General features: G+C 47.0%; 1 protein-coding gene across 1 annotated transcript in view; it reads right to left on the bottom strand.

The window, feature by feature from the left end:
- The window catches only part of CCNJL (cyclin J like), a 124,480-nt gene that overhangs the window by 21,608 nt on the left and 90,555 nt on the right, over positions 1–12,317 (bottom strand). Inside the window, exon 4 of the mRNA XM_069653898.1 lies at positions 2,120–2,419. Within this exon, the coding sequence (XP_069509999.1) occupies positions 2,120–2,419 (300 nt within the window). The remainder of the gene's footprint in view (positions 1–2,119; positions 2,420–12,317) is intronic.

The following is a 12,317-nucleotide window of genomic DNA, read 5'->3' as shown; positions in this document are numbered from 1 at the left end:
GCACTAGTGTAAGGATCTTCTTCAAACCCCTCTTCCTCATGTTCTTCCTCTCCACCCAAACACTCATCTTCCTCGAGGTATTGCTCCTCTTCCGTGAGGTCATATACGTCTGTAGAAGGGGGAAACAGCCTAGGAATTTTGACCCTATGGTCATCCTGGGGCCATTCTCTTAGTCTTTTGGGTGTGGGTGGGTTTTGGTTTCCCAAAGACCTTTCCATTTTCTCCATACAAGAATGGAGTCTTTCAAGGGTCTCATGGGGGACCCCTGAATAGTCTAGAGGGGGAAATCAGTGTTTTCACCTTCAAAACGCTTAGAACGCTCTCACAACGTCGAAGAAAGGTTTCCGTCGCCATCTGAAAAGCCCTCCGGTAGTTCCGAAGTGCCCTTAGATGAAAGGGGCAGTTCCTGGCTACTCTTATGCTTTTTCGGCGTTTCTATAGCTTTTTGTGCAGTATTCGACGTTTGTTTCGTCGTCCGCTTACGTGTGTCTTCAGAAACAATTCTCGCCAGGCTCTCGACAACGAGTTTGTCAGTAGAGGACTCTGGTGTCGACGTTGCCTGCGTTATGCGTTGTTCCTCGACGGTCCCTCTATGGAGCGTTACGTCGGATGATTTTGGGGTAGCGCCCGTGTTTGATGAAATCCCAATCGCTGGTCGCGACTGCGGGTGGGGCTTGAGACCCTTACGGTCTGAGGTAGACGCCGGAGTGCCCTGCGTCCCCTTCGGCGCTGATGGATCCTTTGCCTTCGACGAAGAAGAGCCGTGGGTTGTGTGCTTAGGCCTATGGGGTCTGTGTGCGTCCCTGTCGCCGGGGTGTTCATCCCCATGTGCAGGGCGTGAGCCGAGCCCGCCGGGGACGGACGTCGAGGAGCGCGAGCGCTCCTTCTGGGGGTTAATGACTTCCGTAACGGACGTCGAGTTATCACCCTCCTCGTCACTTTCTGTAACAGCGGCGGCAGGTGAGGAAACTGACTTCGACATAGCGTAGTCCGCCCACCTCTTAACTTTGCGTTCTTTAAGAGTTCTTGGTTTCAAGAGCTTACAGGCCGCACAGCTGTCCTCCTTATGATCGAGGGGCAAGCAACGATTACAGAGCTTGTGTTTGTCCTTCAAAGTGTATTTGCCCCTACGGCGTGGGCAAAACTTAAAAGGTGTCCTCTCCATAGCTGAGGCAATAATAACTGGTGATAACAACCCCAAGGGAAAGATAGGGGGGAAAGAAAGACATTCTCAAAGAGAAGATAAAAGTTCGAACCCCCACTCTCCCTACTGTATGTTGGCCGGCGAGGCCAGGCCACGTGTTCGGCAGCGCCGAAGGATCTCCTCCGTCTCTTCCCCTCCGTCGAAAACTTGCTCGGCGAAGAAACAGCTTCACAGCTGACGTCGAGGGGAGGGATCTTTAACAATATAATAAGTATAATTAAGGACCGAGGTCCGATAGTAAGTATTTGCAATGTCTCTCTAGGAGCTCTGCGTAAGGCGACCAGAAGCTGGGCGGAATAAAACAATCTGAGGGACCTCGACGCGTGAGGGATTATGGGTACAACGCACGTCACTATAGGGATAGTGTTACAGACACGCCTTGTCGACGTCCCCTTTTCGACTACGAAAAACAAAATGCAATACTCCGCAGTGACCACTGGATGTCGGACCTTTGCACAGCATGTGATTCTAAGCAGATTAACAAACATCAGAAATATATATATATATACACACACACACACACACACACACACACACACACACACTTTCGATATATGGAAGCTAGCACTCACAAAGCTGCCTTAAATATCTACTCATGATGACCTCCAGGGATGTCTTTCAAATCCGACCCATTCCTTCCCAGCTAGCTGTTTGCCAAATGCATTATTCTAAAACTGATTTTGTAAAGATTACCCCCGAGGTAGAAACATAAAAAAATTATGCAATCCAAACCATAATAACCGAGCCCCCTCAAAACTGGAAAAATGCACATAAATGCATAATTCTACTTTCAGTGCAACTGCTTGCTGCCCTCCAGAGTTCGCCAACTCTCACCTCCATCCCATTTCTCCCTCCATGCTTAAAACCTTCCCTTCCTCTCAAAAGGCTGCTGGAAGCACTTCCCACATGGCGTACCTTGCAAAGAAACCTCCAGGAAGTAGTGAGTGTACTTCTCCATGAAGACCTTGATTTTAGCCAGGGACGTGATGGGCCAGCCGTTGTGCAGGTCACTCTCGCAGACAGAAAGGATGAGGTAGTAGTCGATGTAATGCGCTGGAGTTGGCAGACACAGATTCCAGTTGAAACAATCCAGGACCAATAGTTCCATCTTGAGCAAATCCTTCTTATTCAGCACCAAGTTGAGGCTGCACATAAAACCCAGGTTGTTTATATGCTCCAGTTTTGGTACTCGGTCCTCCTTTTCTTCAAATTTGCCTACAATTGAAAAAGTTTACTTTTGTTTAGAAAAACCTATTACCAACTGAACATCGGACCAGCATTAGGCCCCATTAGGACCACAACTCTGCATCATCCGAGTGTAATACAAATGCTGTCATGGAGAGGGCAACAAAAGGGCTTATTTAACATTAAGAAAGAACTCAGATCCATTCTAAAATCTTTTCACAAGGATGTCATTTGAACCAGATGAAGCATGGATAGGGCCAGTAGGACGCACTACAACACAGATCTGCTGATTTAACCCACTGCAAGAAGGTAACGTTATTCCTCGGCTTAACCTTCACCAGCAGCCCATTTTAGTTCTGGTCCACTGTAAACACATTATTTAAAAGTCACAAAAACCATGCATCCTAGAGAAAAAAAATTATTGCCTGGTCATCAGAAGGTGGCAGGAACTGGTTTAGTGCTACTTTTTATAGTCACACATCCAGGCTCCGTAACGCCTGGGCTTTCTTCAAGGTCCTCATAAATACTGATAATGCATTAGCAAATTCGACTGGGAGTACCTACCAAGCACACAAAGGTATTCAGTAAACTATGAATCCTGACCCTATGTTCTGTGATATGGAAATCTAAAAAGGTAGTTCCTATCCAAGCAAATCTATCCTTCCAGCTTATTTATAGACTGGCAGCCTACAGACCCACCCAAGTTCAGAGATTCAGACACCCGTCACCATCCTCACGGTAGAGCACAAGCACCCAATTGTACTATACTTCAACACAGAGTTCTAATAAGATTCTTAAAGCAGATCCCTACATGCCTGCTGGCTAACACCATAACCAAAGAGGCAACACTCGGCTGAACACCAGCACGGGTCAGATTTAGTAAAATGTCCTGTATGTGTGCTGGTATTGACCTTCTAGACATTTTGTACACTAAGAATAAGGCCCGTTACACCTCCGATTAACACAAAAGGCATGCCTCTCTAGGGTGCATCTCTAGTTTCTGCAATTAACATGTTGCGATTGATATGGTAATTAGGGAAGCGAAATTATGGTTGTCACGTACGTCTCAATGCTTGCACCATTGGTAAGGTGGCACCAAATCAGGAGCACAAGTCTCCTAAACAAGCGGTCGTTTTATCTCCCATATTTAAAATGAGTGAAAACGAAGCAGTAGATGAAGGTTGCTTTGGTGAAATTGAACTCAAAACGATGATACAATGTTTTTCAATCTAGCTATAAAACTATTTTTTTTTTAATAAACTTGACTGCTTCCAACCTGGACACGTTGGTTGTCAATCCACCATTCACAAATGATCCAGTTCCAGAATGCATTAATATGCAACGACTATTTGGGAAGAGTCAGCCAGACTTGAAGAAGGAAAACTATATATCTTTTCTTATAAACTTTTATCCGGAAACCTCAAGACGGGAGAAATAAGGAGCTTCTCTTCTTGAAACCAATTCTAACAATTGAGTCAAGTAAATAATCAAAAAAATTAATATGCACTGTGGTACAAAGTATCTGCACTGTTCTAATCCTTTTTCTAAATACAAGGCACTTCAAGCCCTCGCACGGAGCATAGCGTCAACTAGTGCGCAATGCACAGACTTTCTTTACTCACTGTAGCATCACGTCACGATTTTTCACAAGGAGGGTCCAACAACTAAATTCCCACCAATCCACTTATTGTGGAGAGGCCACCTCATGGTACCCTTTGTGATGGAAAAGCCAACCCGCACCCTCCAAACGGGAGACGAGAACCGATAAACAGAAGTTAAAACTTAACTTGGAATATTTAAACAAGAATGGACACCAAACCTAGACTAGCGGCCCCACAGCAGAGACTACGCAGCACAGATCCTTGACATATAAAACACTGGACTCACTAGCCAACCATGAAACAATTCACCCCTTCAAACAAGAAGCAGACAAAACAGAAATAGGCACAGGTTTGGATAAAAAGCTGCAACTAACAAGACAAGGCTGCCATGTACAATACTACAAAGGGGTGCACTATGGGCAAAGAAGCTCCACTATGCATAACGCATTAGAACAACGTCACTTCAGAAAAATGTTTCATAATAACCAACAAAATTAAAAATCCACAAAAACTCAGCACCTTCTCAAACTATGAGACAAATTCACTAAACAGTTCCAAAAGCTAGTAAAGACCATCCAAGAAGCCACAGCTAAATTGGGAACATATGAATAAGGAACCACCTTTTAAAGACCCAACACCAAGCCCATTGGCGCTCAACTACTCCAAAACACTAAACAGGAATTCTTGAAACTGGATTGATAAAAGCCACAAAGCTGGCTCGCCAACTGGCACCTGACCCCTGCCCCACTCAACCCCCAGACATTTGTTTAGCAAGGATGTACCTGCTGACCTCTACTAGGAGCTCAAATACTCACTAGTGAATCGTATCATGATGCTTCAAGACAGCCAGCACTAAACCACGTCTCTAAAACAAACCAAGAAACAAGCTACCATGCGATCAACACCTTTCCCAGCAAAAGTCATGGACAGCCACACTACATACATAAGCAGATCCTGAAGCACTGAGCCATACATACACACTGGGTCATGCCGAAGAAGGCATCAGGCCTATGGAAGTACCAAATCAGCACTCCTTTCCACAGAGAACGACCTGGAGATTCACATATGCTATCAGCAACTCCACCCTCATACTCTTAGAAATCTCTACAGCATTTGACACCAACTCATCAAAAGACTTCAGGAAGCAGAACTGGGCAACATTTGCTACAATGGATTACCTCCTTCCTTACGAGCTAAATAGCTACTGACCGACAGATTTGTTGTTTTTTAAACCACAAGCATCATAATCTGCGCAGTACCGCAAAGGATCAGGCTCAAATACTACTCATATTCACAGCAGCACTTGCCAATGAAGAGACACCAACATCACAAGAGGTCTTGCACACATGAATTCATGGATCACCAGAAAAAAATACTGAAACGTGACCTACACAAGACTGAAGTCGAGATTTTCCTTGCCAACACCTCAAAACAATCCCAAGGTCAGCGCAGATGAGAAGTGTGAATCACAACTCCAAGTTCTTGACAAATTTCAAAGTCTCTGTGCAACAAACTAACCATGGAACCACAGAAAACTGGTTAAGGAGTTTTTCTTCAACCTAGGCTCTGATGGAGAATGGCCTGGACTACCCATATGGAATGTTTGCTGCCTTTGCTGCTACAAAGAATCAATAAAGGTGCACAAAATATAATGTAGAACCCCAGATTCTCGTTTACACCTCAAGGAAACCTTAAAGAACCAGCAGTGATGTAATCAATGTTGTGATTCAGCCTCAGCAAACATAACAGCCAAATAGTTGAACTCGGTTCCTAGGGGAAAAACACTGAAGGTCGGCTGTTCAAAACCATAACTAAGCAAGTTCAGAAGCTGCAATGAAACTAGTTCAATTGTCAGGGATATGACATGCATTACTTACCGTAAAAGCATTTCTGATGGTTGCATCTGCTTAGATTCACATGCTGTGCATTGTCCAACATTCAGTGGTAACCGCAGAGTTTTGCATCTTGTCTTTCGAGAATCGAAAGGGGACATCGACATGGGCGTGCCTGTAACACTATCCCTATGTGACGTGTGTGTACCCAAGATCCCTCACGCGTCGAGGTCCCTCAGATTGTATTTTTTCTGCCAAGAGTGAGCCTTCTGACTATCGCGAGTACAGAAGAGAGAGAAAGTAGTAAGACGATTATGTTCCTTCCATCCCAGTGGGGAGGAAGGGTGGGCGCATGTGAATCTAAGCAGATACAACCATCAGAAATGCTTTCACGGTAAGTAATGCATGTCTTCTGAGGTTTGTCAATCTGCTTAGAATCACATGCTGTGCATAGACTAGCGAGCAGTACCCAGAGTTGGAGGTGGGTTGTGAGAAGGAACAGTAGTGAAAAGATGTCTTAGTACTGCCTGTCCCACCTGAGAATCAGACCTAGAATGTCTAGGCAACAGTGTTTTGTAAAGGTGTGTACAGAACTCCAGGTTGCCGCTTTGCAAATGGACTGAAGGGGAACATTTGCAATGAATGCTATGGACGGCCAAGTGCCACGAGTGGAATGTGCTCTAGGCTTGAAGGACAGTTCTCTCTTAGCAAGATAGTAGCAGAGTGTAATGCAATTGGCAATCCATCTAGAAATAGTGGATTTGGAGACTGCATTTCCTTTTCCTGTAGCCACTGACACGAAAAACTGATTAGTCTTCCTTATTGGATGAGTTCTTTCCATTTAGAATATGACAGCTCTGCGTACATCCAGTGTGTGCAGGGTTCTTTCACCCAGACTTGAGGTATTTTGAAAGAACGTTGGTAGCTCTATTGACTGGTTCACATGGAACTTGGAAATTAATTTAGGCGCAAATCTAGGGTGAGTGCGCAAAACCACCTTTTCTTTGTGAACGGTTACAAAGGGATCTAGAATAGAGTGCCTGCAGTTCACTTACCCTCTTAATGGAGGTGATTGCTATTAAAAAAGCAGTCTTGAGGGTGAGGTTCTCAAGACTTGTTTTATGCATGGGCTCGAAAGGAGCTCCCATAAGCCTAGTTAACACCACATTTAGGTACCATCTGGGAGCTGGGTTAGAAATGGGAGGGCAAATTCTTTTTACCCCTTCCATGAAAGCCTTAATCACTGGTATCTTCCACCATGACACCTTCTGTTGTGATGTATATGCTGAAAGTGCCGCTAGGTGCACCTTTATTGAGTGGAAGACTAGTCCTGAATCAAGTAAGTGAGTTAGGTATAGGACAATGTGAGTGGGAGAGCAGTCGATTGGTTGATGCTCTTTGAGTTACACCAGATGACAAACCCGTTTCCATGTACTAGAATAGCAATATCTAGCGTTAGGTTTCCTTGCCTCCCTGAGAATGTCCATACATCTTTGAGGGAGCTGCAGGTGTCCGAATTCTATGACCTCAGGAGCCAGGCCGCTAAGTTCAATGTCTGCGGGCATGGGTGAAGCGTCTCCCCTTTGTCTTGCGACAGCATGTTGTGCGGGCAAGGCAGTTTGACTGGAGGAGATAGGGACATCTCTATCAGATGAGCGAACCAGGGTTGGCAGGCCCACATGGGGGCCTCCAATATCATTGTGACTGGTTCCTGGTGCATCTTGTGCACGATCTTGTTGAGAAGGGGAGTCGGGGGAGGGGATGGGGGGGGAGCGTAGACACAATTTCCCTGACCATGTTATCCAGAGTGTTACCCTTGGATCGGTTCTGGGGGTACCTGGAGGCATTGGGCATTTCCAGGGTCGTGAACAGATCGATCTCGGGAAAACCCCATTGTGCAAAAACATTGGGGACGATGTCTCTGTGTAATCATCATTCGTGCTCCCTGGGCAACAGAAAGTCTCTGCTGAGTACGTCTGCCAGAAGATTGAGTTCCCCTGGAACATGTTGTGATAACAGGAACACATTGCATTTGAGAGCCCACTTCCAAATGTTCTGTGACAGTTTGGACAGCCAGGGCGAATGAGTGCCTCCCCGTTTGTTCAGATTGTACATGCCCGTGGTACTGTGAGGATTAGGATAGTCTTTCCCTGTAGTTGCGTTTCGAAAGCTTTCACTGCTTTGAACACTGCCATCAGTTCCAGCAGGTTTATGTGGTTGGACGCTATATCTGGTGACCAAACTGTCTGCTGGAGCAGGTGGGCTCCCCACCCTGTAAGGGAGGCGCCTGTAGTTAGAGTGGCTTCCACTGCGGGGGTGGTGAAGGATTTCCCTTTCAAGAGGTTCTCCCTCGACCACCACCATAGCGAGAGAACTGGGGCCGGCGAGACCACTACTAAATGGTCCCACTGTCCGTTGGCCTGACACCACTGGTTGCTTAGCCACTCTTGCATTGAGTGCAGGCGCGCATGAGGAACCAAGTAGATCCATGACGCCATCATACCTAGCAGACGCATAGCCTTGCGTACTGTTACCCCTCGACTGGCTACATAGTGAGGGATTTGAAATAACATGTTTTGAACCCTCTCGTCCTTTGTTCGAATTAGAGCCCCTAGGAATTGTTTGACTTGACTGGGGTCTAAGCTGGATTTTTTCTCGTTGATAGTCTTTTGGGTATTTGCCAGACAGGTTACGTAAGAGTCCCCCGTTATGAGCCAGTTGTCGAGGTAAGGATATACTGGAATGGATTGCCTGCGCAGGTGTGCTGCGCTACTGCTAGTACCTTTGTAAATACCCTTGGTGCAGATGCTATGCCGAAGGGTAGTACCTTCAACTGATAATGTTTGTTCTCCATCATAAACCTGAGGTACTTTCTGTGGCATGGAAACATTGAAATATGAAAGTATGAATCTTTCAAATCCAGAGTTCCCATGTAATCCCCCTTTGTGAGCAGAGGAATTACTTCCTGCAGGGTGACCATGCAACATTTTTGTGGTCTTAGAAATGTGTTCGCTGGGTGCAGATCTAGAACAGGACGCATGGTTAGATCCTTTTTGGGTACAAGGAAGTACACCGAATAAATACCCTCTTTTACCTGTGATAGAGGTACAATCTCTATGGCTCCTTGTTGTTCCAGTATCTCGACTTCTTGAAGAAGTATGAAGAGATGTTCTGGTGTTAGTTTTCGTTGTCGTGGAGGTGTGAATTTTTGGGATTGGTTGAACTTTAGCACCCACTGGTCCATGGTTATTCCCTCCCATGCCTGAAGGAATGATGTCAGAGGGCCCCCGACCGGGGAGGGATGGCAGGGGACCCAAATCTTCGAGTCATTTGGAGCCTGAGGCAGAAGAACCTCTGGGGGTAGGGTTCCTGCCCCTTTCCTTACCATGGCGCTGTCCCTTTGGGGGCACAGGGTATTTAAGTGTTGGTCCCTTGCGGAGAGTTCCAGTTGTTTCCTGAAGAGTATTGTTGATGAGTGGAGCGTTGGCCACGAAAAAACCTTCGGTTTCCAAATCCTCGCCTTGTGGAGGATCGGAGTAATTTGGTCCAGACCTTTTAGGGTTTCATGTTCTTTTTTCGTAGTCTCTAAGGCCTTGTCGACCACCTTTCCAAACAAGTTGGATTCCTCCACAGGCTTGTTTATAAGAGACGCTTGTGTTTCAGGCTTAAACCCTGAATTTCAGAGCCATGCGCGTCTTTTGTGGAGAATGCCCCGAGCGAGGGCTCGACTGGCCGTCTCGGCAGAATCCAAAGTGTTCTTTAAAATGCTTTGGTTAACTTGCCTACCTTAAGAGACTGTGGTAAGTGGAAGGGTCCGTAGAGGTTCTGGAGCCTCTTGTAGGCCTTCTTGTATTAAAGCCCATTGCGCATCTGCGTAACTGGGCAATAAAGTGGTGTTATTGGCAATATGCGTATAGTACGCTGTTGCTGTGGTAACCCTCTTACCCAGGGAATAAAATACTTTTCCTTCTCTTTGTCAGGGAGTGCCTCGCTGGTTGACAAAGGGACCCCTGTTCTTGTGGTAGAGACTACCAAAGAATCTGGGGTGGAATGACCATATATATATACACATATATGGTCTGAGGGAGAAGGGCGAAAGTTCTTCAATTCTTGGGTTTACACCTCTCGTAAGAGCCTGTGTAAGGATGGAGCCAGGCATTTTTTGATCAAGGAGAGGTATGGCCTGGCTGGTTGGCGGCTCCTCTTTGAATAAGTCTTCAACGAAGTCGGCTTCAGGTGCTGCCTCGTCAGTGGCAATTTTAAAGTGATCAGCTGGCTTACGTAACATTACGTTAAATGCCAGTTGATCATCAATAGGAGAGGGATTTCTTATAAGGGCATTTTAAAGAGAGTCCAAAGCCAGAATATCTGGGTCTGGGTCTTGTGGCTCTGGGGACGGTCATGGTTGAGGGTCACCCGCATCTGGGTCATCCCCCCCCCAGCCTTCAATGGGCTCATCTTCAATGGGCTCATCATGTCCATCTTCGTTAGAGAAAGGATTTTCCTGTACACGAACTGGTGGAATGTCTTCTTCTTTAAGGTCATAATTATATATGTCCTCTTCTAAAGAGGGGTCAAAAAGCCTTGGGAATTTAGCTCTAGGGTTAGCAGGGGTTTCCTCCCCTGGCCTCCTTGGTGTAGGTTGTTATGCACGTGAATAACTTGTCCAGCCTTTCCATGCAGTCCTCAAACTTTTCCCTAGTCCAGACTGATAACCTAGAACAGTCTACGGGTGGAAAGGTGTCTCAGTCTTCTGTCGAAAAACGTAGAGATCTGTGCCTTAATGTCCAAGAATGTCCTTTCTTTCCTTCAGAGAAGTCCTCTGGCGGGACCGATGAAGGTGGGGTATCTGTGTCCTTCTCTTGACTTTTGAACGCTCTCCTTGGATCTTGACGGATCTTTGGGCCTTTCAGAAACTTTCGAAGAGTCCCTAGATTGCAGTTTTTGAGAATCGGCAGCCACAATTCTTCCCAGGCTAACCTCGACCTCCTCACCAGTCAGGAGGCGCGCAAGTACATCTGACGATTGTAAGGGAGTCTGTTTCGGCGGAACCGGGGCCTTGCCCATCGGCCACCTTTTCCGGTAGTGCCATAACTGTTGGCGGTGGTAAGGCCCTGTCTTGAGTCCTCGGTTTATCATCGCCATACACCTTCCTGTGATGCGTATCGACAGAACTATGTGTTTTTGGGGTAGCGCCCTTTGTCTTGGATTGCCCAATCGTTAGGAGCGTTAGTCGAAGTAAGGCTAGGGGTTGTGTGCTTAGTGCCATGCAGGTGTCCGTCTGTCACCGGGGTGTGACTTCCCCAGGCTTATCGGGGCCGGGGACAGATGTGGAACACGGGTGTTCCGCCGAAAGGTGAACAACCTCCGGTTCGGAGGTCTGATAGTCACTCTCGCCATCGTCACATTTGGTGGTAGCAGCAGTGGGAGAAGTCCCGGCAAAGTCTTGGTGCGGAGGAGCTTACAGGCCGCATACCCTTCCTCTGTGATCAAGCAGCAAGCACCGGTTACACCGCCTGTGCTTATCCTTCCATGGGAATTGGCTCTTACAAATAGGGCAAAATCTAAATGAGTCCTCTCCATAGCCGAGGTTACACAGAGTGACTAAGACCAACTGGGAAAGAGGGAAGAAAGGGAAAGGCATTTTCAGTGAAAAGAAATGTCCACCCGACCCCACTCTCCCTACTGAATAGGCCGGCGGAAGGCCCAGCCACGTGGTCGGCAACGCTGACAGGATCACCGTCCATTGAATCTCGCAGGTCTTCGGCGGAAACAGACACCATCGAGACAAGGGACGGGAGGGGGTGATCTGAACTATCTTTATAGAATTACTCAACCAAAGATCATTGGACAATAGCAATGTTCTTTACGAACTCCGCATAAGGGCGACCAGTTATCTAGGTGGAAAAAAACAATCTCAGGGACCTCGACGTGTGAGGGATCTCGGGTACACTACACGTCACGTAGGGATAGTGTTACAGGCATGCCCCATGTCGACGTCCCCTTTCGATTCTCGAAAGACACGATGCAATACTCTGCGGTTACCACTGGATGTCAGACTATGCACAGCATGTGATTCTAAGCAGATTGACAAACATCAGGAAGAGTATTACACTTCTACCAATTATCGGCTCTGTAGGACGAGTCCTCCCGGCGGCCTCCAGCATACCCAGATACCCGTGTTCTTCAGGGTAGACCTTGCGGGGCTCAGCACTCGCTGGGGTTTCTCGTTTGGCTTGAACCTTCCCTGCCGCTCGGATTTCTTGCTTGCCCCTCACTCTGCATCCTTCTCAGATTTGATGCACAGCAGCAGCTGGGAGCCTACAGCGCTCACCGACCGTGTTCCTGGCGTAATGGCGCGGGCCACAGCAAGTTCCAGCCAGTCCAGACAATGGCTTTCCCTGTTGTCCATTTCGCCAGCCCACTGGTGTCTCCGATGACTGTCCTCCACTTCGGAGTGTTGCAGTTTCTGCAACCATGCTTGGCTCCACCACA

The sequence above is a fragment of the Ambystoma mexicanum genome, chromosome 3q, assembly GCF_040938575.1.
Source record: "Ambystoma mexicanum isolate Mex_15411 chromosome 3q, UKY_AmexF1_1, whole genome shotgun sequence".
Taxonomy (NCBI): Eukaryota; Metazoa; Chordata; class Amphibia; order Caudata; family Ambystomatidae; genus Ambystoma; species Ambystoma mexicanum.
Note: the sequence above shows the minus strand (reverse complement) of the source record. Positions and strands in the feature narration are given on the sequence as shown.